Source organism: Anomaloglossus baeobatrachus, assembly GCF_048569485.1.
Source record: "Anomaloglossus baeobatrachus isolate aAnoBae1 chromosome 5 unlocalized genomic scaffold, aAnoBae1.hap1 SUPER_5_unloc_3, whole genome shotgun sequence".
NCBI lineage: Eukaryota > Metazoa > Chordata > Amphibia > Anura > Aromobatidae > Anomaloglossus > Anomaloglossus baeobatrachus.
In genome coordinates, this window is record NW_027441806.1 from 56,037 (window position 1) to 83,200 (window position 27,164).

A 27,164-nucleotide genomic window follows, 5' to 3' on the forward strand; every position below is an offset into this window, starting at 1 on the left:
GAAATTTGACCTAAAAATAGGTAAAATTCGTTTATTTATAGTTTTTCATCATATGTGGGTGTGAATATTTCCACAAATACATATGCTTTGACCGTGATATTGCAGCAATGCAAAGTCATGTAGATGTTTGGTGTACAGGGCAAAGCAGCAGTTACTATTGGTTTTTGGTCTTGAGTTATATATGGGCAAAGTTAGGCATAAATTTTATGCAACACGTTTTACAAGCTACTTTGACACAAAATTGCGGCCGAAATATTGCTTTGTCATAGCCGGTAATAATTTTATCGTGTTTAGCAGCAAAAGTTGAGCTAGTATGCCAAATTTCAGCATCATAGCCAGTATAGAACTCTAATGGCTATGTGCCAAAGTTTGCAAAATCCTCTTAGCTGAAGCCGCAGGCTTGGTGGGACCTCCAGTGAAAGGTCAACAGTGCCCAATGTATTTGAGATCTGGCCCTAAAAATTTACAGCACCTCTTTTCAAACATACATGTACATCCTTATAAATTTTCAACAAAATCGGAGAAGGACGAGTGGGGACCACTGGTCCACTTGACATGGAATGACCCAAACATCTGCTAAATTCTGAATGCAAGAATGGCTCCTCTACTGTGTGGGTTTTCTCATAGTCGACAAGACTTGATTTACCAGTTAAACATTTCAATTATTCACAACATGAAAAAGGTTTCTTTCATGTGCAGTCTCTTCACATGTTTAACAAGATCTGATTTCTTAGAAAAACATTTCCCACATTCAGAACATAAAAATGGTTTATCCCCTGTGTGAACCTTTCCATGGTCAACAAGAGATGATTTCCTAGTAAAACATTTACCACATTCAAGGCATGAAAATGGCTTCTCTCCTGTGTGAGATCTTTGATGCCTAACAAGTTCTGACTTCAGCTTAAAACATTTCCCACATTCTGAACATAAAAATGGCTTCTCCCCTGTGTGAGATCTTTGATGCCTAACAAGTTCTGACTTCAGCTTAAAACATTTCCCACATTCTGAACATGAAAATGGCTTCTCCCCTGTGTGAGATCTTTGATGCCTAACAAGTTCTGACTTCAGCTTAAAACATTTCCCACATTCTGAACATAAAAATGGCTTCTCCCCTGTGTGAATTCTTTGATGCACAACAAGTTCTGACTTCAGCTTAAAACATTTCCCACATTCTGAACATAAAAATGGCTTCTCCCCTGTGTGAATTCTTTGATGCACAACAAGTTCTGATTTCCAATTAAAACATTTCCCACACTCTGAACATGAAAATGGCTTCTCCCCTGTGTGATTTTTCTGATGTCTAACAAGTTCTGATTTCTGAACAAAAGATTTCTCACACTCTGAACAAGAAAATGGCTTCTCCCCTGTGTGATATTTTTGATGATAAATAAGGTTTGATTTTCGAGCAAAACATTTCTCACATTCTGGGCATGAAAACGGTTTCTCCCTTGTAGGAGCGGTTTCATGTTCCATATCACTTCTGTAACTTTTATTTTGCTTACAATTCTGTGATAAATCGGAATTTTGGACTTGTTTGAAAAGATCATGTGATAAAGCTTTCCGAGGAAGGACTGGAGGTATATCTGGGACAGCAGCATGCTCTTCATATGTATCATGTGTGATACTGTCATCATCTGTTATAAATTCTGAAGATATTAAATTTCCATCTGAACTCCCAATACAGTCATCGGCTAAAAATAAACACAATGTTATTATTTTAATGATATCTCGAAAGTACATTTATTTTTTAAACCAGAACATCAGAAATTAAAATGAGGAAAAAATGTATTCTGAATCTGTTTTCCAATTTCAACATCTAAGAGCTACATCTTCGTTAATTCGTATCTCCCATTCCTAGCACCAGTTCTCTGGAATGTGCTACAGTAAATAATGTTATGGATTATCACAATGTGACTGCAGGATAATCATGGACAGGTGGCTCCTATACTGTCCCTCATGCTAGGAGTCCTTAAGCTATTCCTAACCTCTGGATTACCACTGAAGTTGGAGATGGCGGAGTCCCATGCCTTACTACTCCCCTGACCAGATCAAATATGTTATAGCCCTTGGGAAGGAAGGGGCAGGAATATGATAAAAACATAGATTAAGACAGATGGGACACATTGCAAACTTACAGAAATAAACAGTGAGGGACTAAGGAGAAAAGCAAGAGCAGGCAGGCAGCACCAAAAGGACAAAAAGGGTTAACACCACAACAGCTCACAGCAATAATACACAACAACCACCAGCATGTCTGGAGAATAACTCTTGCTAGCCTGCCCAAGCCTGTGGTTCGACGTAAAAGCATGTAGCAGGGTCTTGCGGGCTGTGCAGATAACCATTAGGACTCCAGTTCATCAAGACCAGAGATGGACACTGAAAAATGATGTTAGGGACTAGAGTAAGATTTCTGGCATAGCGAATGCCACAGTTTGTTATGAATTAAAGATGCTGTGGCATTACACCCTTCTTCTGGTCATGCTCTGCATATTTTGGCAAAGCTGGATAAAACTGGTGTGAACACACACAGACGCCAGCCTGTCGCCTTTTCAGCTTTAGACTTCTGTAATTAAGAGATCTTTGGTCACATGACATGTTGTTAAAAACGTCATTAACCCCTTCAGCCCCGGGGCACTTTCCGTTTTTGCGTTTTTGTTTTTTGCTCCCCTTCTTCCGAGAGCCGTAACTTTTGTTATTTTTCCGTCAATCTTGCCATATGAGGGCTTGTTTTTTGCGGGACAAGTTGTACTTTTAAATGAAACCATAAGTTTTACCATATGGTGTACTGGAAAATAACAAAAAAATTCCAAATGCGGAAAAATTGCAAAAAAAGTGTGATGGCACAATAGTTTTTGGGATGTTTTATTCACGGTGTTCACTATATGGTAAAAGTTAACTGATGTGTGGGTATGATGCCTGAGGTCGGTGCGAGTTTGTATAAATATAAAAACCCCGGCACACTCCAAGAATAAGAAGAAAATCTTGATTTTTGTGATATAAAAAAATTTTTTATTTGACTTGTGTTAGAAAAGTCCGACGTTTCAACCTTAACTCAGGTTTTTATCAAGGACATTCTGGTAAATAAATCATAACAGAAAAGAAAAATATTAGTTTACACATTGTACAACAGCATTGTGTTCACATGATTACACTTCCATACATAATCCATTCAGTGAAACAACACGAAATCCGTGTATCTTAGACAAGATATTCAAGTTTGTCATGATCAGAAACCACAAGTTAAATATCATATTAAGAGAATTAAGTGACCTAGTGTTATAAATCTCAATACAACAATACATTTTCAAAAAAAGAAAAAAGAAAAAAATTGAAAAACAAATCAGAAGAGACATACTCCATAGAATGACAAAGAACAATATCATCATGTCACCCACCTAAAATACAGTCATTAATTGAGATTATTTGCTAGGCAACGGAAGTTGCATCAAAGTATCAACAGCATATGAGGTGGTATACCTGAGAGACACAAAATAATGTCAGAAAACAAACAATTTCGTTCAATAAAGACAGAACATAAAAAAATTTTTTTAGTCACAGAACACTGGGGGGTACGGGGACCAGGAGGGAACCCAGAAGCTCCCAAGGCACCAATTAAATATCTACCTTGCAGTACTGTATATTGGAGAAGAGGACAAAAAGAGGTCCAGGAAGGATTAAATTGGCTCTTTATCTACCTGAATAGAAGAAAGCTATTCTCATAATCACATCATTAATATCACTAAATGTGGATATAATAATTCAAAGCTCTCGCATATAATCTTTCCATTACCTTATATCAAGCTTTGAAGCTTAGAGGATGTAGATTTTGGCAGAAGGAAAGAATATGAGAGCGTTATAAGTGCTTGCTGAAACACTATCAAGGCTCATGTAGAGGTCTATGGGATAAATAGATGATCCATGTTACAAAGAACACTTCAAAAAAGTGCAGCTATAGTGAAGTGACATATTAACTTACTTCGATTGGATCAAGGTGAAGTGAGGACGCTATGCCTGTAGAGAATCTACTGAATAGTACCAAATTGCAATTTACCTATTCCACCTAGGAAAAAATAAACGTATAGCTCAGGGAGTAAGTATAACACCAGCTGTACCAGGGCCAAAATTTTCGGAAATCAGGGATACCAATACTAACATCCACTATTCAGTACCTTATATCAGGATGTGGTATGAGATATCCAACAAGGGGAAATAAGTGAAGGCGCTAAATATGCATACTGAGCCACTCCCCAGGCTCTTCAAGAGTCTGTCGGAATAGATTAGATAATACATGTTACAGGGATAACAAACAAACAGGTGCAACATTAGTCGGATGGCAGATTGACTTACTTTGATTAGAACAAAATGAGATGCAAGATGCTCTGGCTGCAGAAAATATGATTAGAGCAATGCAAGGGTGCCACTACATGTTCCACCTAGGAGTAACACAATTAAGTGATTCAAACAAAGAAATATCGCACTGGCATTTACCAAGCCCAAGACCAAACAACTGATTATACAATCAGCCAAAGCTGATACCAGTTCTCAGGACCGATAGGGGTCCATGTGACCAAACAACCAATATACAAGAGTCATGAGTCCTGGAGTAATAAACAACAGACTAGATCCTTTACATACCTTCAGTGGTGATTCAGGGTGTCTCATCTATGGGTGGGGAGTGCAGGCCTACATGTGCCGGACTTATTTATGCCGTGGCGGAGGGGAGCGTCCACTTCCCATTTCCTGGGAGTGGAACGCAGCGATCCGGGCGATGAGACGCAAACCGCGCATGCGCAGAGAGCGCCATCGTCAGGCGCATGCGCGGTGCGCGGCAGACCGACCGGATGCATAGAGAAAGGTGGAGGAGTGAAGAGTGCACATTTCCTGTTTCCGGATTATGGAACGCATAAAATGTCCCTGTGGTCTCGGATATGTTGGGGAAACTACCCAACATATCCGAGACAGAATCAGTAAACACAAATCTACGATAAGATGTAAACAGACCCTTCTCCCGGTACCCCATCATTTTATCACATTAGGACACACTGTTGCCCAACTGAAATATCAGATAATAGAACATGTGCCCCCTATGCGCAGGGGAGGTGACAGGATACGCATCCTCAAAGAAAAAGAGGCGTATTGGATTCATACATTAAAAACTCTAGAGCCTAGTGGTCTTAACAGGGAGTATGAGGTCGCTATTTAGATTTCTGGTCGGATCTGATTTTGTTTTTGTAGCTTTTTTTGATCATATACTGTAAGCTTGTGTTTCCTTTTAAACATACTGATTGAGCATCTTTTTATGACCTGCATCATCCTTAATCTCCTTTTCTCACACATATGCCACAATTTGGTTTATTGCATTGATTCATTATAGGTCACTATGATGCTCATAGTCTATATTATATATATTTTTTATGTATATCCATTATGTCCTCCTGTGTGTTTAATTGCATGATTTTCAGCATACCTGCTTATTTTTCCTGTAGGCACCTTTGTGAATATCTACATGCAATTTTTTTATATTAATCCCCCTTTTTTTTCCTAACCTTTTTACTTAAAAGTCTTTTTCTCTTTTCCAGGCTCCACTTGTCACCTGAATAATAATCTGTATCAGGCACCATGACTGGCAATATCACCGTACACACTCCCTGCCAGCATCACCACAGGACACTATTGACTGCTAACCTATCGTCATCACTGAGTCACTGGCAATCACTTCTTTGCTTCTGGTCCGTCTGCCGTGTACCGCGCATGCGCTGCACAATGGTGTGCATTACGCATGCGCGGCGTGCGTCTCACCGAGCAGTGCGTTCCATAATCCGGAAACAGGAAATGTGCACTCTTCACTCCTCCACCTTTCTCTATGCATCCGGTCGGTCTGCCGCGCACCGCGCATGCGCCTGACGATGGCGCTCTCTGCGCATGCGCGGTTTGCGTCTCATCGCCCGGATCGCTGCGTTCCACTCCCAGGAAATGGGAAGTGGACGCTCCCCTCCGCCACGGCATAAATAAGTCCGGCACATGTAGGCCTGCACTCCCCACCCATAGATGAGACACCCTGAATCACCACTGAAGGTATGTAAAGGATCTAGTCTGTTGTTTATTACTCCAGGACTCATGACTCTTGTATATTGGTTGTTTGGTCACATGGACCCCTATCGGTCCTGAGAACTGGTATCAGCTTTGGCTGATTGTATAATCAGTTGTTTGGTCTTGGGCTTGGTAAATGCCAGTGCGATATTTCTTTGTTTGAATCACTTAATTGTGTTACTCCTAGGTGGAACATGTAGTGGCACCCTTGCATTGCTCTAATCATATTTTCTGCAGCCAGAGCATCTTGCATCTCATTTTGTTCTAATCAAAGTAAGTCAATCTGCCATCCGACTAATGTTGCACCTGTTTGTTTGTTATCCCTGTAACATGTATTATCTAATCTATTCCGACAGACTCTTGAAGAGCCTGGGGAGTGGCTCAGTATGCATATTTAGCGCCTTCACTTATTTCCCCTTGTTGGATATCTCATACCACATCCTGATATAAGGTACTGAATAGTGGATGTTAGTATTGGTATCCCTGATTTCCGAAAATTTTGGCCCTGGTACAGCTGGTGTTATACTTACTCCCTGAGCTATACGTTTATTTTTTCCTAGGTGGAATAGGTAAATTGCAATTTGGTACTATTCAGTAGATTCTCTACAGGCATAGCGTCCTCACTTCACCTTGATCCAATCGAAGTAAGTTAATATGTCACTTCACTATAGCTGCACTTTTTTGAAGTGTTCTTTGTAACATGGATCATCTATTTATCCCATAGACCTCTACATGAGCCTTGATAGTGTTTCAGCAAGCACTTATAACGCTCTCATATACTTTCCTTCTGCCAAAATCTACATCCTCTAAGCTTCAAAGCTTGATATAAGGTAATGGAAAGATTATATGCGAGAGCTTTGAATTATTATATCCACATTTAGTGATATTAATGATGTGATTATGAGAATAGCTTTCTTCTATTCAGGTAGATAAAGAGCCAATTTAATCCTTCCTGGACCTCTTTTTGTCCTCTTCTCCAATATACAGTACTGCAAGGTAGATATTTAATTGGTGCCTTGGGAGCTTCTGGGTTCCCTCCTGGTCCCCGTACCCCCCAGTGTTCTGTGACTAAAAAAATTTTTTTATGTTCTGTCTTTATTGAACGAAATTGTTTGTTTTCTGACATTATTTTGTGTCTCTCAGGTATACCACCTCATATGCTGTTGATACTTTGATGCAACTTCCGTTGCCTAGCAAATAATCTCAATTAATGACTGTATTTTAGGTGGGTGACATGATGATATTGTTCTTTGTCATTCTATGGAGTATGTCTCTTCTGATTTGTTTTTCAATTTTTTTATTTTTTCTTTTTTTGAAAATGTATTGTTGTATTGAGATTTATAACACTAGGTCACTTAATTCTCTTAATATGATATTTAACTTGTGGTTTCTGATCATGACAAACTTGAATATCTTGTCTAAGATACACGGATTTCGTGTTGTTTCACTGAATGGATTATGTATGGAAGTGTAATCATGTGAACACAATGCTGTTGTACAATGTGTAAACTAATATTTTTCTTTTCGGTTATGATTTATTTACCAGAATGTCCTTGATAAAAACCTGAGTTAAGGTTGAAACGTCGGACTTTTCTAACACAAGTCAAATAAAAAAATTTTTTATATCACAAAAATCAAGATTTTCTTCTTATTCTTGGAGTGTGCCGGGGTTTTTATATTTATTCGACTATTTTTTTCTCCGTGCACCCACCTGATAAAGTGAGCCAGGTTTATCTTACCTGTGGTGCGAGTTTGTAGACACCAAACATGTATAGGTTTACTTGTATCTAAGGGGTTAAAAAAAATTCACAAGTTTGTCCAATAAAAGGGGCGCACGTTTTGCGCCATTTTCTGAAACACGTAGCATTCTTACTTTTTTGGGATCTATGGCTCAGTGATGGCTTATTTTTTGCGTCTCGAGCTGACATTTCTAATGGTACCATTTTTGCGCAGATGCTACGTTTTGATCGCCTGTTATTGCATTTTGCGTAAAACTTGCGGCGACCAAAAAACGTAATTTTGGCGTTTGGAATTTTTTGCCACTACGCCGTTTACCAATCAGATTAATTGATTTTATATTTTGATAGATCGGGCATTTCTGAACACGGTGATACCAAATATGTGTATATTTATTTATTTTTTAATCCTTTAATTTTCAAGGGGGGTGATTTGAACTTTTAGGTTTTTTGTTTATTTTTTAAAACTTTTTTTTACTTTTTTTTTTATTTTACTAGTCCCCGTAGGGGGCTATAGCAATCAGCAATCCGATCGCTATCTATCTATCTATCGTTATCTATCTGCTGATCACAGCTATACAGCTGTAAACAGCAGATTCAGTCACTTTCTTTTTCCCTCTGTTCTCGGCCGAGGGAAAACGAAAGTGAAACATCATAGCTGCAAGCGTCATCACATGACCCTGTGCTACGATGGCAACCACTGATAGTCACGTGATCACGCACGTGACTTCCGGTGGGGGCGGCGGCAAGTAAAAAACATGGCCGCGCGCATTTAGATCTTGCTGCCAGACTTTGGCAGCAAGATTTAAGGGGTTAATGGCCGCGGGTAGAAGCGATTCCACCCGCGGCTAGCAGGCACACATGTCAGCTGTTGAAAACAGCTGATATGTGTGCCGACCGCCGCCGCATGCCCGCGGCAGGGGGCGGGGCTTAACGGGACACGCTTTATGACGGATATATCCGTCCATGGTCGTGAAGGGGTTAAGCAGTCCTAAAATCGACATATAAACACTGGGGCCCTTATGAGAATGGGGGCCCTGTGAAATTGTCCAGTTTGCTCTCTCTTTCCCCTAATGCCAGTCCTGCATGCCAGCCTGTCTTTTGTTCAGTTCATTTAGACCCCTGCAATTAAGAGACATTTTGTTACATCATGCATACCTCCCAACCGTCCCGGATACAGCGGGACTATCACGCTTTGCAGAGTTTGTCCCGTTGCCACGGGCGGGAGGTCTTTATCCCGGCTCCGCCCACCCACTCTCTCCCCGCCTCGCTGCTTTTCCCTCCTACCATCCTAACACGTGTCTTGAGCATTACAGAGCAGAGCGCGCTACGCTAGTTTCTGTGCTGCTGCTAAGGTAATGAATGTCTCCAGCGCTGATTCCCTCCCCCTCCCTCCCCTCCGGTCCGGAGCCTGTGCTCCTGTGGCGCCCCTGAGGCTTCCGTCGCCACAGAGACATTGCACCCCAGTCAGAGGTGTGATGTCCCATCCTGGGTAAGGAAAGGGGTACATGCCAGTTCACAGGTAAAACTGCACTACACCCATTGCTAGGCACACACTGAGACAAGGGATAGTGGCAGTAACCCTCCCATGCTGAATGCTGGGAGGGGTCGTAAGACCCATCCCTGCTCCCATAGGGTGGTAGCTTAGCAACCAGGGGGTGGGAAGAGCCAGCCGAGTGTAGAGCAGAGAGGAAGGTCAGAGTTTCAGTTTACCTCAGAGAGTGAGAGAGTGAGGAGCCAGCATGTAGCTGTGAAAGAGAAAGGAGCTCTGTGAGTTCAGAGTGTCCGCAACAGAGAAAGAAAGCAACAGAGAAGGAGAGAAACAGAGAGTAGAAGAAGAGCTCTAGTCAGGCAGGAGCTAAAGAAAGAAGAAAGTGACGCTTCCTGGTGAAGACCCTGGGACTCGGAGGGTCCAGGTGACACCAAGCAGGGAACGAAGGGATTCCAGGGCCACAGATAGCTTCAGAGCTGGTGGCCAGTGAAGTCAGCTGAGAAAGGACACAATTAGAGGGGTGCACTGGCATCAACCCCCAGATCTACCCGGGATCGGCGGAGGTCCCTGACGGTGGTCCCAGCAGTCCAAAGGCTCCTGCAGGCCTTGACAAGAACTGTGAGTAAAGACTTTGAAACTGCACCCCTGGTGTTGCCTCATTTATTTCTCTGTATAGACACTAATAAGCACCAACAGTGTCCCCGGGGCACCGCTCCACCTGTGGGGAGCAGTACCACCATTGCTGCCATATCATCACCCCGGAGGCCTTACACAGCAGCGGCGGCTTAATAGCCGCATACCTCAGGTGGCGTCACGAACACAAACTTTAATCACCCCCAAGTTATCAGCCATTTTAACTGACACCCACCAGGGCCACGGACTCGGGCCCCGCCACCACTGACTACCCCCGGACTAGTCCGGCCCGGCACCGGGTGTCCCATAGCCCTGGGGTGGGCGAGTCAACTTTTGGCGTCACGAACAGGACTTCGTGCCCGGTCCCACCGGGTACTGTGCGCCTGCATAAACTGTGCTTAAAAGACTGTGTTACTGTGAAAAACCGCCGCCGCCATTAGCGCTAATGAGCGCGGGAAGAAGAGGGGCGTGCCTGCAGAAAGAGCGCGAAAGTAAGCCCCGCCCCCTTTGATCTTGCAAGGAAGAGCGCGAAGCGGTGCCCGCTATGGAGAGCGGACGGAAGATGTCTGCATTCAGCCCTGTCGGCGGCATGGCGGGACTCCGAAGTGGAGGAGGCGGAGTGGCTTTTGAAGTGGAGGATCGCGGCCCGAGTGAGCTCCCCGCGGGAACCGCTGCCTGGTTGGAGCGGGAGCTGGGTCGATTCTGTGTTCGGGTGAGAGCACAGACGCTGCAGCAGGTGCTCGACTGGAAGGCGGAAGTCCGGAGGATGGTCGCCGCGGTGTGGGCCCAGGAACAGAGGGCCGCCGCAGCAGCCGTGTCGCGTGAAGACAAAGCCACGCAGACCCCCACGGCATCCCTCCTCAGCTGGGAGCCAGGACCAGACAGCACCGTGACGAGTGAGCCCTGTGAAGCACCACTCCGGGACCAAGAGGTACCGTGTACGCTGCCCCCGCCACCGTTCCCGCTGGAGGTTCAGAGCCCGGGGATGTATTGTGCCTGGAGAAGAAGTCCGGTGTCCCGTACGACACTGGCACAGTACGGTCCCCTGCAATGGTAACCGCATCCGTGAGTTAACCGCTGAAGTTAAACGTCCGAGTTGAAAGTTTTAAAGGACCTGCTCCAGAAATAATGCTTCCTGCCTTTGTTGAACGTCCCTAAGTTCTCCAGGAGACGCCACCCAGCACAAGAGGTGGAAGGAGGAGGACCTTGTCTGACTTGTTGACCGTCGCTGGGTCAGAGTCCCAGTGGGCGCCATCAAGGGTCGGAGCCCCTGGTGGAGGACGACGAGGAGTTAATGGAGTCAGGACAGTACATAGCCCCTGAATGTCTGCCCATTGTTCTTTTCGAAGATGACACCCTAGTCCTGAATCCTTGTCCCCTGTTCTTTTTGAAGATGACCCCCCCCCCCTGTTTATGTGTTACCGGGCCACTGGACTGGAATGTGGTCCCCGGTGAATGTGTTATTTATGTGCCTCCCATAAAGGGATGTAATGTCCTAAAGTTTTAATGTTTTATGCATAACAAAATTTTGCAGTTTCTTCCATTGTTTTTGTTGTTTCAGCCCAAGGACGTGCTGGGATTTGCTGTGGGGGAGTGTGGCGCCCCTGAGGCTTCCGTCGCCACAGAGACATTGCACCCCAGTCAGAGGTGTGATGTCCCATCCTGGGTAAGGAAAGGGGTACATGCCAGTTCACAGGTAAAACTGCACTACACCCATTGCTAGGCACACACTGGGACAAGGGATAGTGGCAGTAACCCTCCCATGCTGCATGCTGGGAGGGGTCGTAAGACCCATCCCTGCTCCCATAGGGTGGTAGCTTAGCAACCGGGGGGTGGGAAGAGCCAGCCGAGTGTAGAGTAGAGAGGAAGGTCAGAGTTTCAGTTTACCTCAGAGAGTGAGAGAGTGAGGAGCCAGCATGTAGCTGTGAAAGAGAAAGGAGCTCTGTGAGTTCAGAGTGTCCGCAACAGAGAAAAAAAGCAACAGAGAAGGAGAGAAACAGAGAGTAGAAGAAGAGCTCTAGTCAGGCAGGAGCTAAAGAAAGAAGAAAGTGACGCTTCCTGGTGAAGACCCTGGGACTCGGAGGGTCCAGGTGACACCAAGCAGGGAACGAAGGGATTCCAGGGCCACAGATAGCTTCAGAGCTGGTGGCCAGTGAAGTCAGCTGAAAAAGGACACAATTAGAGGGGTGCACTGGCATCAACCCCCAGATCTACCCGGGATCGGCGGAGGTCCCTGACGGTGGTCCCAGCAGTCCAAAGGCTCCTGCAGGCCTTGACAAGAACTGTGAGTAAAGACCTTGAAACTGCACCCCTGGTGTTGCCTCATTTATTTCTCTGCATAGACACTAATAAGCACCAACAGTGTCCCCGGGGCACCGCTCCACCTGTGGGGAGCAGTACCACCATTGCTGCCATATCATCACCCCAGAGGCCTTACACAGCAGCGGCGGCTTAATAGCCGCATACCACAGGTGGCGTCACGAACACAAACTTTAATCACCCCCAAGTTATCAGCCATTTTAACTGACACCCACCAGGGCCACGGAGTCGGGCCCCGCCACCACTGACTACCCCTGGACTAGTCCGGCCAGGCACCGGGTGTCCCATAGCCCTGGGGTGGGCGAGTCACTCCTCCAGCTGTTTCTCTGATCTATCGTGTGTGCAGTGTTTGCTTCTCAATGCTGCAGGCACACGGTAGATCAGGACATTGGGGAGAAGACAGTGTGTACTTACCACTTGTGTCCTCTCCTGCAGGTGCACAGACAGCACTGGCCGGTAATATGCAGCTACCGACCACATGATCTCCTGCCTGGCAGAGCTGCTGCATCTTAGGCTAAGTTTACACCACCGGTTTTGCAGAGCCGGCCAATCCGGCTCTAAAACCTATGCAACGGATGCGGCGACAAAACCGCATCCCTTGCATACGTTTTTTACATGCGGCCGGTCCGGTTTTTGCCGCTTGCAGCAGGCTACTGAGCATGCGCAGTGGAAAAAACCGCATGCGGCATCCATAGGCATGCATTGCAAATCGCGCCGGATGCGGCGCAATGCGGGTTTTTTGGTTGGACAAGAAAACATGCCAGGCACCGTTCCATCCGGCCGCCTCATCGTCTAAATCTGCCGCATGCGACAAAAACCGGACCGAATGCAAGCCCTTGCGGCACAATACGGCACTAATGTAAGTCTATGCAGGAAAAACCGCAACCGGAGGCAAAAAAAAACCGGTTGCGTTTTTCCTGCAGAGCGCCGTATTGTGCCGCATAGCAAAAACCGGATGTGTGAAAGCAGCCTTAGGCTAAGTTCACACATCAGTTTTTTCCAATCAGGCACAATTCGGTTTGTGCCTGATGCAACGGATCCGTCTCAGATCGTGAAAAAACTGATGCGACGGATCCGTTTTTTGTTTTTTTTGTTATGCTGAGAGAGAGACAGAGACCCCACCATCACTGCACAAACACCGGCACTACCTCACACGCATCATCACCGCACACGCCAGTACTACCCAGCACGCATCATCACCGCACAGGCAGGCACTACCTCACACGCATCATCACCGCACACGCAAGCACTACCCAGCACGCATCATCACCGCACAGGCAGGCACTACCTCACACGCATCATCACCGCACACCCCTGCACTACCGCACGCATTATCACCGCACACGCCAGCACTACCCTGCACGCATCTTCACCGCACACAACCCGGCATTACCTCAGTGACGTCACCGCTGACAGCGCGACTCCCTTCAGTTGCTGCGTGGAGCTGATAGAGAGAGGCGGTGTTCTACTGCCGTTCCTGTCAGCTTCATGTAGTAGAGCTGAGAGCGTCGCGGGACCTCTGTGGATTACGTCGGACCTGGAGGGATATTTGGGGATTTTAATAAAATGGTGAAAGAGGGTGTTTTTTTGTCTTTTATTCCAAATAAAGGATTTTTTTGTGTGTATGTTTTTTATTTACTTTCACTTACAGGTTAATCATTGGGGGTGTCTCATAGACGCCTGCCATGATTAACCCCTTATTACCCCGATTGCCACCGCACCAGGGCAATTCAGGAAGAGCCGGGTAGAGTCCCTGGACTGTCGCATCTAATGGCTGCTGGCTGATATTTTTAGGCTGGGGTGCTCCCCATAACGTAAAGCTCCCCATTCTGAGAATACCAGCCTTCAGCAGTGTGGCTTTATCTTGGCTGGTATCAAAAATGGGGGGAACCGCACGCCGTTTTTCTTTTAATTATTTATTTATTTTACTGCACAATATAGACCCGCCCACCGGCTGCTGTGATTGGTTGCAGTGAGACAGCTGTCACTCAGCGTGGGGGCGTGTCTGCCTGCAACTAATCATAGGCGCCGGTGTGCGGGGTAAGCAGGGAATACGAGATTGAATAATGAGCTGCCGGCATTTTCAAATCAGGAGAAGCCGTCGGAGCAGTGTGACAGCCGTGCAGCCCCGCGTCGGTGATTGGTGAGTGGGTGAGAGTGAGTGAATAAGTCAGTGAGTGAGAGAGTTTGAGAGTGAGTGATTGATTGATTTTCTGACAAGCAATGAATTTATATCACTTCTGGGCATGCTCAGAAGTAAAAACCGGATACGGTACATGCTTCCGGCGTTTGAAGCATGACACCGAATCCGGCTCGCATAAACTTTCATTATGCACCATGCCGCACAGCGCCGCACCCGGAGCTATGCATTTTTTTGCCGCTGGCAAAAAACGTTCCTCTCTGCGTCCTGTGCGACCGCCGGAGTGACGTTTTTTGCGCATCAGGCAAAAACCGAATCAAACGCAAGTACATGCGGCACAATCCGGCGCTAATAAAAGTCTATGAGGAAAAACCACACCCGGCGGCAAAAAGAAAACCAGATGCGTTTTTCCCGCAAGGCGCCGGATTGTGCCGCACAGCAAAAACCTGATGTGTGAACATACCCTTAGCTGCACACCCTGTTCAGCTCTCCTAGGTCCTAGCTGCCTGCACACCCTGTTCAGCCCTCCTCCTGGGTCCTAGCTGCCTGCACACCCTGTTCAGCTCTCCTCCTGGGTCCTAGCTGCCTGCATACCCTGTTCAACTCTTCTCCTGGGTCCTAGCTGCCTGCACACCCTGTTCAGCTCTCCTCCTGGGTCCTAGCTACCTGCACACCCTGTTCAGCTCTCCTAGGTCCTAGCTGCCTGCACACCCTGTTCAGCTCTCCTCCTGGGTCCTCAATACTTGGAGATTAAAGGCTCTACCACGCACAATATAGGTGCTATGGGGATAAAGAATCATATAGTATAGTAAAGTGAACCCCAGCACTCGAATGAAGACAAAAAGGGAATATGCGTAAGTGAATTTATTGACTGACACACTGCAAAAGGAACCTAACCAGAGCAACAGCACCAACGTTTCGGCATAGAGCCTTTCTCAAGGTTGTTGCATCACTGGTCAGAGTAAGGAAACATGGGTCTCGAAGGACAACCGGAGGTGGACAAATAGAGGTAAGGTTCCACACGTATTGCAGAGTGTGCTCGTAGGTGAAGGGGTGACAGGATCACAATGTGAGGTGAATGGACGCCTGCAGTGGAGGTCCGGAGCTGGCACAGTGGCAGGGAGAATGGCTGCAGCGGTCCTTAAACAATCAACTTCCGAATGCAACTGATGAGGTCCTTAAGAAAGTGGGGTTCCTGAGAAATTGCACAGTTTGACTCCTCCGAACGCTGGACCTGCCTGTAACTAGGGCTTATTTTAAGGGAAACGGTATTGATGAACCCTCTGCAGGTCTTTGAGTTGCCTTCACAACAACATAGAGAAGGCACTAGAAACAAACAGCAAAAGAAGCAGAAACAGAAACAAAAACAGCTGAAAAAAACATAGCAGAAAGTCTAAAAATGTAAACACAAAATTAGTGCAGAAAGTACATGAGTAGATATCTCTTACTAGATAGAGCTGGAGGAAACACATCCTGAGGAACATCGGTATCTTCTTGTTTACAGTCCTGTGGGAGAAGAGGACGGGGACATCTCTCTGGTGTTGTCCTCTTACTGGATAGAGCTGGAGGAGACACATACAGGGACTGAATTCATTACTTACATACAGATAATTATAGGCCGTGTGTATTTAGTCCTGTCTATTACCTGGTGATGTGAGGGGCTGGGGATCCTCCATCATGACGTTCTTGTACAGATCTTTGTGTCCTTCTAAATACTCCCACTCCTCCATGGAGAAATAGACGGTGACGTCCTGACACCTTATAGGAACCTGACACATACAATGATACCGTCACCCCCGATCCCTTCATAGCGTTACTGTATAATGTCCCAGCATTCCCAGCAGTGTCACCTCTCCAGTCAGCAGCTCAATCATCTTGTAGGTGAGTTCTAGGATCTTCTGGTCATTGATGTCCTCATGTATCGGGGGGTGAGGTGGAGGCCCCGTGATTGGGCTCAGGGGTCTTCCCCATCCCTCAGACACAGGGGCCTGACAGCGCTCACTAGAGGTCTTCTTCACTACTGTGTAATCCTGGTTATGGAGAGACACAGTAATAAATCTCACTCCAGACATTTCCTGAGTCCTCACCTCTCCAGTTCTGTCCATCTGTTATTCCCATAGATAAGAATGATGTAACGTGACGTCATCAGAATCTCTCACCTCTCCAGTAAGCCGGAAGAGGATCTCTAGGGTGAGGTGTAATATCCTCTCCGCCATCTTGTCCCTGTCCATATCCATCCTTCATGGGGCAATCAGGAGAATTCTCTTCTATAGAAGATCTCCACTGAGAGGATCCGATATTATAAGGACCTGAATGGGGAGAAGATGAGCCGATATGTACAATTAATGGAGATAAGGGAGGTGAGATATCATTTGAGTAGGAAAAAAAAATTCAACATGAAATGTGCTATGTAAGTAGTAAAACCGACCGATAAAAGTAGCACATTATCTATATAATAAAATACAATCCTTCATACGACAATGTGAGCGGAAAAATAAGAGTAATTGCTCCCGGAATAAGAGTAGTAAAATACAAAAGTGCAAAAATAAATAATTTCCCAGTTTTTTGGTTAAGAACAGGGCAATGGAATTAGGATTCGATGTATTCTTGTCTCTAACAGAAGAAGAGGGGCCACACATGGTGTACGGATCTGTGCACTCGCTGATGCACAATTTACCACCCAATTCCCTCCTGCTGCTGCCGGCAGCCGGCAGAGATAGGCGCACATCTCAGCTGATTTGTACAGCTGAGATGTGTGCCTAGCAGATACGAGCAGATCCGCGATCTGCCTGGGGCTGTTAACCTTTTAAATGGCACTGTCAAATTGTGACAGCCCCAGTATAATCGCAATCGCCATAAAACTTTACTCATAGGCCTCCACTGGAAGTCACGTGACCTGATCACGTGGATCCGATGGTTGTGATGGTAGTACAGGGTCATATGATGACTCCTGTAGCTCACATGACTTAGGTCCTGTAACAAGCAGCCAAGTACTGCAGGTTACAGGAGATGAGTATTTTTCCTGATCTGACCAGAGCTGCTCTGATCGGGAGAAATGAATGAGCGATCAGACTGCTGATCCTTATAGCCCCCTAGGGGAACTAGTAAAATAAAAATAAGTAAAAAAAAAAAGTTTTCAAAAATTAAAAAAAATACCTATAAGTTCAAATCACGCTCCTTTCACCTCATTGACAATGAAAGGGTTAAAAAAATTAAAAATATACAAACATTTGGAATCGCCGCATTCAGAAATGTCCGATCTATCAAAATATAAAACCAATTAATCTGATTAATAAACGACATAGTGGCAAAAAAATGGCAAATGCCAAAATTACGTTTTTTGGTCGTCGTAAATTTTGTACAAAATGCGATAACAGGCGATCAAACTGTAGTATCTGTGCAAAAATGGTACCATTAAAAACTTCAGCTTGAGACACAAAAAATAAGCCGTCACTGAGCCAGAGATCCTAAGAACGCTACTGGTTGTAGAAAATGGCACAAAATGTGCACCAGTTTTTTAGACAAACGTCTGATTTTTTTAACCCATTAGATAAAAGTAAACCTATACATATTTGATGTCTACGACCTTGTACCGACCTCAGGCATCACAGCGACACATCAGATTTTCTATGTAGTGAACACACAGAGAATAAAATATCTCAAAAACAATCGTGCAATCACAGTTTTTTTGCAATTTTTCTGCATTTGGAATTTTTTTGCTGTTTTCCAGTACACTATATGGTAAAACTCATGGTTTCAGGAGTACAACTTGTTCCGCAAAAAACAAGCCCCACATGGCAAAATTGACTGAAAATTAAAAAAGTTACGGCTCTCAGATGAATTGGAGCGAAAAAAAAAAAAACCCCGAAAAATCGGCCGGAGGTGAAGGGGTCCGGACCATCTGACTCCTAATCTGCAGTGATGTTCTACAATGTCATTACATAACAGTTCATCTATACGCAAACATGTAGCAATGGAGAGGAAATCCGTCCATCTCTACAAAAAGCCTCAACGGTTTATTACTGCCTCTGCCTTCTCTGTCACTGTATACACAGCTCTGCAGTGCAATGCAGCTGGAACGGCAAGGGACCTGACAGTGACACAGATCTCTGTGTGAGAGCCCATCCACCATTGGTACTTACAAACTGTAATTGTTTGGGGTCTGGTAAGTTCGATTTTTGTTTTGGGGGGGGATCGGTCTGCTTTCTTTTGGGGGTGTCTGCTTTCTTTGATGAGTCCTGCTGTATTCTTTAACTTTTTCAGATGCTTGGACACTTCCCTATGGAAACGCAACTAGGGCTTATTTTTAGAGTAGGGCTTGTATTGTAATTACAGTATAGTCAAAAAATCACTAAAAATTCTACTAGGGCTTATTTTCAAGGTAGAAAAAGCTGACTGTGCTTCCTCCCCCATACACAGAGGTCATGTGGTCACTGCTAAGAAGTAAATTAAAAATACTTAAATACGGAACTGACCTTGGAATATGTGAAATATAGGAAGATGCCACTGTGAATCCGAATCTCTGTTATTAGCCCCGACCAGGTAAAAATCAGCCATATATACAAAATAATAAGTGCTACAAAATAGCTAAGAAATATTTACACGTGGTCTTAAACATATAATATGACAGTGTCCGGCTTTCAGTCATAGGGATGGCCCCGATGAGGCTTAGTCACCGCTCAGTATACAGTGATCAGTGGTTGTATACGCGCTCTCACCACTGACTGACAGCAGGTTCTAATGCTGAGCGGCTGTCAGTCACTGCGGGGGGGGGGGGGGGGGGCAGGGAATATATGTGGTAATAACAGACATTTCCCTTATTTTCCCACCAGTTTCGCTCGACATCAGCAATAAAAACCCGATGTTGAAGTTGGTTTCTTATTGGTCCAGTTTCTTATTCGGGGTTGAAGTTGTTTCTTATTTGGATTTTTTTTCTGTTTTTCTTTTTACAGGTTTAACAACAAACATAAAAAAAATCGCAATAATAAAGTACAATACAGCGAGGAGCCCGGATGTGAATACACTTAAAAGCAGCAACAAAAATTATAAAACTGGTAGAAAAATGGGCATCAAACTGGGCACCGAAGGGTGTTATGTAAATGGTTAAATGACCTTGGGTCACTAATCTGACACCTCCATTATATAGTGATGTCTCGCATCAGATTCAGGTCACTCCAGCCCGGCCCAAATGGGTTCTGGGCATCAGAACTGGCAGCAAAGTGAGTAAATAGCCAATTTTACAGATGTGAATAAGTAACTGGTGTTCTGTAAAGTTCTCTTCCGGCTGATGTAAATGTGTTTCTGGCATTAAATAGTAATCACAAAGGGAAAGCCGCCATTGTTCTCTGATTTCAGTCTATTCTCATATTATTATGGTTTTACCTATATAGATCAGTGGCCCAAAGTCATTTAACCCTTTCCACAACGCCCTTCGGAGCCACTTTGATGCCTATTTTTGTACCAGTTTTATCATTTTTGTTGGTGCTTTTCAGTGTATTCACATCCGGGCTCCGCACTGCAGGGGATTATATTGTTCTCATTTTTTATTTTTGTTGCTGAAAACCGTTAAAAAAAATAAAACATTGCCGAATAAGAAACAGACTTCAGCCTCGTCATGAAAGCAAAAACAATAAAGACGACGACAGTAACATGAAAATGAAGCCGAGGAAATCACGAGAAAATGCGCAACATTTACTTGAATATCCGAACAAGGAAAAAGATTTTCACAGATCTTTAACCCCTTTATGACAGCCTTACGGATTAAAATGGCGGCAGAAAAAGGTACTTATTCTGATCCGCCGTTTTAAAACATGGCGGCAAGAAATAAAGTGTATACCGCCCCTCAGCATCAGAAAATTTCCGTGGTTTCAGCTACCGAGGGTAGCTAAGACTCTGGAGATCAATATTCAGGCTGAAAAAATGATTTATCTCCCACCTGGCATTATCAAACATGTCAGATGGGGGATAAGTCGCCTCCCCCGGTCCCCCAATTTGGCCAAAGTGCCCCCACCCCAGTCTCACGCCCCCCCGATCATCTAAAATGGCCGGTGCACACGCTGCGCTCATCCTCCTCCTTTGAGTTCTGTCGTATCTGACATGTTAGATGCGACATCAACGTTCTCAGGTCCAGCCAGGTCACCCCCTGTCAATCCCCAGTCTCCCGTTACCTACTGCAGTGACTATCCCCCACGATTCCTCCTCTTCCTTCTCAGAAGATCCTGGCCACATGTGCAGAGCGGCTCTCAGCCGACTCCCTGCTAGTAGTGACACTGAGCTTACTGCAGCTCACACTGTCGTACTGTGGACCCGAGGAGTGTGAGTGCAGCATCACTGCAACCACACTCCTCACATGGAGGGTTTGCACTTCCAGAAAATGGAGGATACGTTCTCCGAGTGTACCCCCCATATACTGGAAGGTCCAGAGTCGTCATAGGACCTCCAAAATGGATTACGACGGACGAGAATTTTTCTCTTTTCAATAAATTTGTGAAGGAGGGAACGTGAGAGAATCTTTTTTTTTTCTTTACTACTGACTAGGTTTGTGATGTCGGGAATCTGAAAGACACCATGACATCATTAACCCTAACCCCAACAACCCCATTTATTACCCCATTTGCCACCACACCAGGGCAACGGGAAGAGCCATGCAAAGCGCCAGGATTAGCCCATCTAATGGATGCGCCACTTCTGGTTTGCTGCGGCCTGCTATTTTTAGGATGGGAAGGGCCAAACAACCATGGTTTTTGCACCCTGAGAATACCAGACCACAGCTGTCCACTTCGCTGGTAATCCAATTTGGGCGGACCCCACTTTTTTTTTTAATTATTTATAAATAATAAAAAAAAACAGCATGGAGACACCTCCATTTTGGATTACCAGCCAAGGTGAAGCTGCCAGCTGTGGTCTGCCACCCTGTCTTACCCTAGCTGTTTGATTTTTGTTGTTTTTTTTGGGGGGGCTAAATACAAGATTAAACACCCTTCAGTGCCACATGAAAGTTACTAAAGGGTGCCAGCTTAGAATATGAAGGGGGGGTGAAACATATATGTGTTTGACATCTATTTATCTAGCCATCCATCCTAGCTTATTAGGCTGTGTGCCCATGGTCAGGATTTGCAGCGGTTTGGATGCAGAGTGTTTTGACTGCGATGATTTGCAGTACAAGTGCCGTAGCGGGATGTTTAGAAATCTCCTGCTCACTGTGCTTCTTTTATCTACAGCATAAACTAACCAGCGGTGCAGCTTCCTGAGCCGCAGGATGTCAGTTTATGCTGGGGAGATGAGAATGCTTTTTTGCAGGGAGAATAAAGTCTGCAGCGGCCTGAACCCGGATCGTGGGCACGGGCAGCTGCATTCTCGAGTCGACAACACTGGCATCTGTGCAGAAGGGCTGACACTGCGTCCTAGATGCAGTGTAACCGAATCGTGGGGACACAGCCTAAAAGTGAGAAATTTGGCACTACAGCAACATTTTTGTGAACTACCTGCTCACTATACCCCTGAATAAAATTCTTGAGTGGTCTAGTGTCCAAAATGGGGTCACTTGTAGGGGTTTCTGCTGTATAGGTGCCTTAGGGGCCCTGCAAATGCGACATGGTGCCTGCAATTTATTTCAACTTTTCCAAAATTCACATAGTGCTTCTTCTGTTCCGAGCCCTCCTATTTGTCCAAACAGAGGTTTTTGGCCACATGTGGGGTATCACTGAGCTCATAAAAATATGTATAACAAACTGTGGGGTCCACTTTTGGTGCGTCCTCTTGAAAAAGTGAGATATTTGGTGCTAAAGCAACATTTTTGTTAAAAAAAAATGAAAATTTTCAATATGAGATAAGGTTATCAAATTCTGTGAAGTACCTGTGGGTTCAAAATGCTCAATATACCCCTGGATAAAATCCTTCAGGGGTTTAGTTTTGAGAATGAGGTCACTTGTGGGGGAGCTCTAATGTTTAGGTATCTCAGGGGCTCTCCAAACGCAACATGGAGTTTGCTAATGATTCCAGAAAATTTTACAGTCAAATGGCGCTCCTTCCCTTCCGAGCCCTGCCGTGCACCCAAACAGTTGCTTTCCACATGTGTGAGGTATCTGCATACTCAGGAGACATTGCACAATAAATTTTATGGTGTATTTTTCCTGTTACCCTTGTGAATACAGTGGAACCTTGCTGAACAAGTAACCCAGTTAGCGAGTATATTGCTTAACGAGCAAAGCTTGCTGTAAATTTGTAACTCAGTTTACAAGCAAGCTTTGCCGTATGAGCAAAATACTCACCACACACACTTTTGGTTCTGTACATCCACCGCGCTCTAACCCACTCTTGCAGTCCGCACAAACACACACAAACACGCACGCACACACACATACTGTATTATGATCACCTTACTTTCCGTTCCATCGCCGGCCTCATGGTTGTTGTAGTTCGCCGCTACAGGATGTGTATCAGGTAACCATTGCGACGATGGAGGAACTTACGCTGTCAGCCGCTACTCAAAGGCAGCGCGCTGACCAAACAGAGGCAAGTGGCTCCTGCCTTTGACGTCAGCGCTGTGTTAGCGGAAGTTCCTCCCTAGTCGCGATGGTTACCCGATACACATCCTGTACCGGCGAACTGCAAGATCCAGGAGGCCGGCGATGGAACGGAAGGTAAGGTGAGAATAATATGTGTGTGTGCGTGTGTGTTTGTGCGTGTTTGTACGTGTGTGGAATGGCACAATAGGGGACCAGGATGGGACATTTAACACGTTGTGGAACGAATTGTCTGAGCTTGCATTATTTCCTATAGGAAACCTTGCTTTGCTAAATGAGTAACTTGGTTAACAAGCACACTCCCAGAACAGATTGTTCTCGTTAACCAAGGTTCCACTGTAAAAGCTATCTGGTTAAAGTAACAATTTTGTGGTAAAAATGTATTTTTTTTTATTTTCACGGCTCAACGTTATAAAATTCTGTGAAGCCTCCGGGGATTAAAGGTGCTCACAAATCATCTAGAGAAATTCCTCGAGGGGTCAAGTATCCAGAATGTGGTCACTTGTGGGGGTTTCTGCTGTTTAGGTACCTTGGGAGCCCTACAAATACTACATGGGGCCCGCAATCTATTTCAGCCAAATTTGCTTTCCACAATTCTAATATTGCTCCTTTCATTCCGAGCCCTTCCATTTGTCCAAACAGAGGTTTCTGACCACATGTGGGGAATCACCGCGCTCATGATAAAGTGGGAACAAACCGTGGGGTCCACTTTTTGGCGTTACCTCTCAAACCCTGTCAAAGTGACACTGGTCAGAATTGTAAAAAATGGCCGAGTCATAAAGTACAAAACTGGCTCCGTCCTTAAGGGGTTAAACTGAATGTAAATGAGGCAGTCAGGAAGAACAGGAAACTGGTCCTGAACTGGTTAAAGTTAAAAATAGTTGTGAAATGAAGGGGTTAATGATAATGATGACCCCAAAATAACAGAGACCCTGCACCTACCTCCACCTGCAGAGCCGCACACTAGATATATAATACCCTGCACCTACCTCCACCTGCAGAGCCGCACACTAGATATATAATACCCTGCACCTACCTCCACCTGCAGAGCCGCACACTAGATATATAATACCCTGCACCTACCTCCACCTGCAGAGCCGCACACTAGATATATAATACCCTGCACCTACCTCCACCTGCAGAGCCGCACACTAGATATATAATACCCTGCACCTACCTCCTCCTGCAGAGCCGCACACTAGATATATAATACCCTGCACCTACCTCCACCTGCAGAGCCGCACACTAGATATATAATACCCTGCACCTACCTCCACCTGCAGAGCCGCACACTAGATATATAATACCCTGCACCTACCTCCACCTGCAGAGCCGCACACTAGATATATAATACCCTGCACCTACCTCCACCTGCAGAGCCGCACACTAGATATATAATACCCTGCACCTACCTCCACCTGCAGAGCCGCACACTAGATATATAATACCCTGCACCTACCTCCACCTGCAGAGCCGCACACTAGATATATAATACCCTGCACCTACCTCCACCTGCAGAGCCGCACACTAGATATATAATACCCTGCACCTACCTCCACCTGCAGAGCCGCACACTAGATATATAATACCCTGCACCTACCTCCACCTGCAGAGCCGCACACTAGATATATAATACCCTGCACCTACCTCCACCTGCAGAGCCGCACACTAGATATATAATACCCTGCACCTACCTCCACCTGCAGAGCCGCACACTAGATATATAATACCCTGCACCTACCTCCACCTGCAGAGCCGCACACTAGATATATAATAACCTGCACCTACCTCCACCTGCAGAGCCGCACACTAGATATATAATACCCTGCACCTACCTCCACCTGCAGAGCCGCACACTAGATATATAATACCCTGCACCTACCTCCACCTGCAGAGCCGCACACTAGATATATAATAACCTGCACCTACCTCCACCTGCAGAGCCGCACACTAGATATATAATACCCTGCACCTACCTCCACCTGCAGAGCCGCACACTAGATATATAATACCCTGCACCTACCTCCACCTGCAGAGCCGCACACTAGATATATAATAACCTGCACCTACCTCCACCTGCAGAGCCGCACACTAGATATATAATACCCTGCACCTACCTCCACCTGCAGAGCCGCACACTAGATATATAATACCCTGCACCTACCTCCACCTGCAGAGCCGCACACTAGATATATAATACTCTGCACCTACCTCCACCTGCAGAGCCGCACACTAGATATATAATACCCTGCACCTACCTCCACCTGCAGAGCCGCACACTAGATATATAATACCCTGCACCTACCTCCACCTGCAGAGCCGCACACTAGATATATAATAACCTGCACCTACCTCCACCTGCAGAGCCGCACACTAGATATATAATAACCTGCACCTACCTCCTCCTGCAGAGCCGCACACTAGATATATAATACCCTGCACCTACCTCCACCTGCAGAGCCGCACACTAGATATATAATACCCTGCACCTACCTCCACCTGCAGAGCCGCACACTAGATATATAATACCCTGCACCTACCTCCACCTGCAGAGCCGCACACTAGATATATAATACCCTGCACCTACCTCCACCTGCAGAGCCGCACACTAGATATATAATACCCTGCACCTACCTCCACCTGCAGAGCCGCACACTAGATATATAATACCCTGCACCTACCTCCACCTGCAGAGCCGCACACTAGATATATAATACCCTGCACCTACCTCCACCTGCAGAGCCGCACACTAGATATATAATACCCTGCACCTACCTCCGCCTGCAGAGCCCCACACTAGATATATAATACCCTGCACCTACCTCCACCTGCAGAGCCGCACACTAGATATATAATACCCTGCACCTACCTCCGCCTGCAGAGCCGCACACTAGATATATAATACCCTGCACCTACCTCCACCTGCAGAGCCACACACTAGATATATAATACCATGCACCTACCTCCACCTGCAGAGCCGCACACTAGATATATAATACCCTGCACCTACCTCCACCTGCAGAGCCGCACACTAGATATATAATACCCTGCACCTACCTCCACCTGCAGAGCCGCACACTAGATATATAATACCCTGCACCTACCTCCACCTGCAGAGCCACACACTAGATATATAATACCATGCACCTACCTCCTCCTGCAGAGCCGCACACTAGATATATAATACCCTGCACCTACCTCCGCCTGCAGAGCCCCACACTAGATATATAATACCCTGCACCTACCTCCACCTGCAGAGCCGCACACTAGATATATAATACCATGCACCTACCTCCACCTGCAGAGCCGCACACTAGATATATAATACCCTGCACCTACCTCCACCTGCAGAGCCGCACACTAGATATATAATACCCTGCACCTACCTCCTCCTGCAGAGCCGCACACTAGATATATAACACCCTGCACCTACCTCCACCTGCAGAGCCGCACACTAGATATATAATACCCTGCACCTACCTCCACCTGCAGAGCCGCACACTAGATATATAATACCCTGCACCCACCTCCACCTGCAGAGCCGCACACTAGATATATAATACCCTGCACCTACCTCCACCTGCAGAGCCGCACACTAGATATATAATACCCTGCACCTACCTCCTCCTGCAGAGCCGCACACTAGATATATGGCCGCTCTGTGCTTACAGGACCTGTGATGATGTCACATGGAGGGGAGGAGTCAGGGGTCACATGGTCAGCTCCTCAGTGTATGCAGGACTCTGCTGTGCTGGGTGTCATGGTGCTGGATGAGGGGAAGTTTATGTCAGGGGTCATAAAGTGCGGCACTGGAAGGTGCAGACATTAGCAGAGGTGTTGGAAGATCGGGGACGAGGAGCAGAAGAAGCCGCAGCAGGAGACGTCCTGTAGACCACAGACAGTCGCTGTGCACAGACAAACTAACAGTCTTACCAATTACCAAAGTGGAGACCCTGTGGCGTTTCTGAAGGTGTAGTGAAGTCCCTGGGGCGATCGCTACAGGTGGGCGACACAAAAAGACCCACAACTGCCACAGTCTTACCGCCCTATCTCACTTCTCAACCACGATTATAAAATGCTAGCGAAAATTCTGGCAAGCCACTTACAGGTCGTACTGCCGGGCCCTGGCGGGTTTTACCCAGGGGCGAAGCAGTGTGGCAAACATACAATTGGCCGTCGCCTCTACTGTCCTTGCCCAAGATCCATCGCAACCGGCTGCAATGCTCATG

At 45.9% G+C, this 27,164-nt stretch overlaps 2 protein-coding genes across 2 annotated transcripts in view; both read right to left on the bottom strand.

The window, feature by feature from the left end:
• Positions 1-27,164, bottom strand: part of LOC142259159 (uncharacterized) — an 81,211-nt gene that overhangs the window by 21,550 nt on the left and 32,497 nt on the right. Inside the window, exon 8 of the mRNA XM_075331663.1 lies at positions 741-1,310. Coding sequence (XP_075187778.1) covers positions 741-1,310 — 570 coding nt within the window. The remainder of the gene's footprint in view (positions 1-740; positions 1,311-27,164) is intronic.
• LOC142259167 (uncharacterized) lies at positions 15,260-16,515 on the bottom strand. The gene is made up of 4 exons (XM_075331671.1): positions 16,261-16,515; positions 16,056-16,179; positions 15,859-15,972; positions 15,260-15,736 (listed from the first exon to the last, which is right to left on the bottom strand). The coding sequence occupies exons 1-4, from the start codon at positions 16,513-16,515 to the stop codon at positions 15,552-15,554; spliced, it is 678 nt and encodes a 225-aa protein (XP_075187786.1). The 3' UTR covers positions 15,260-15,551.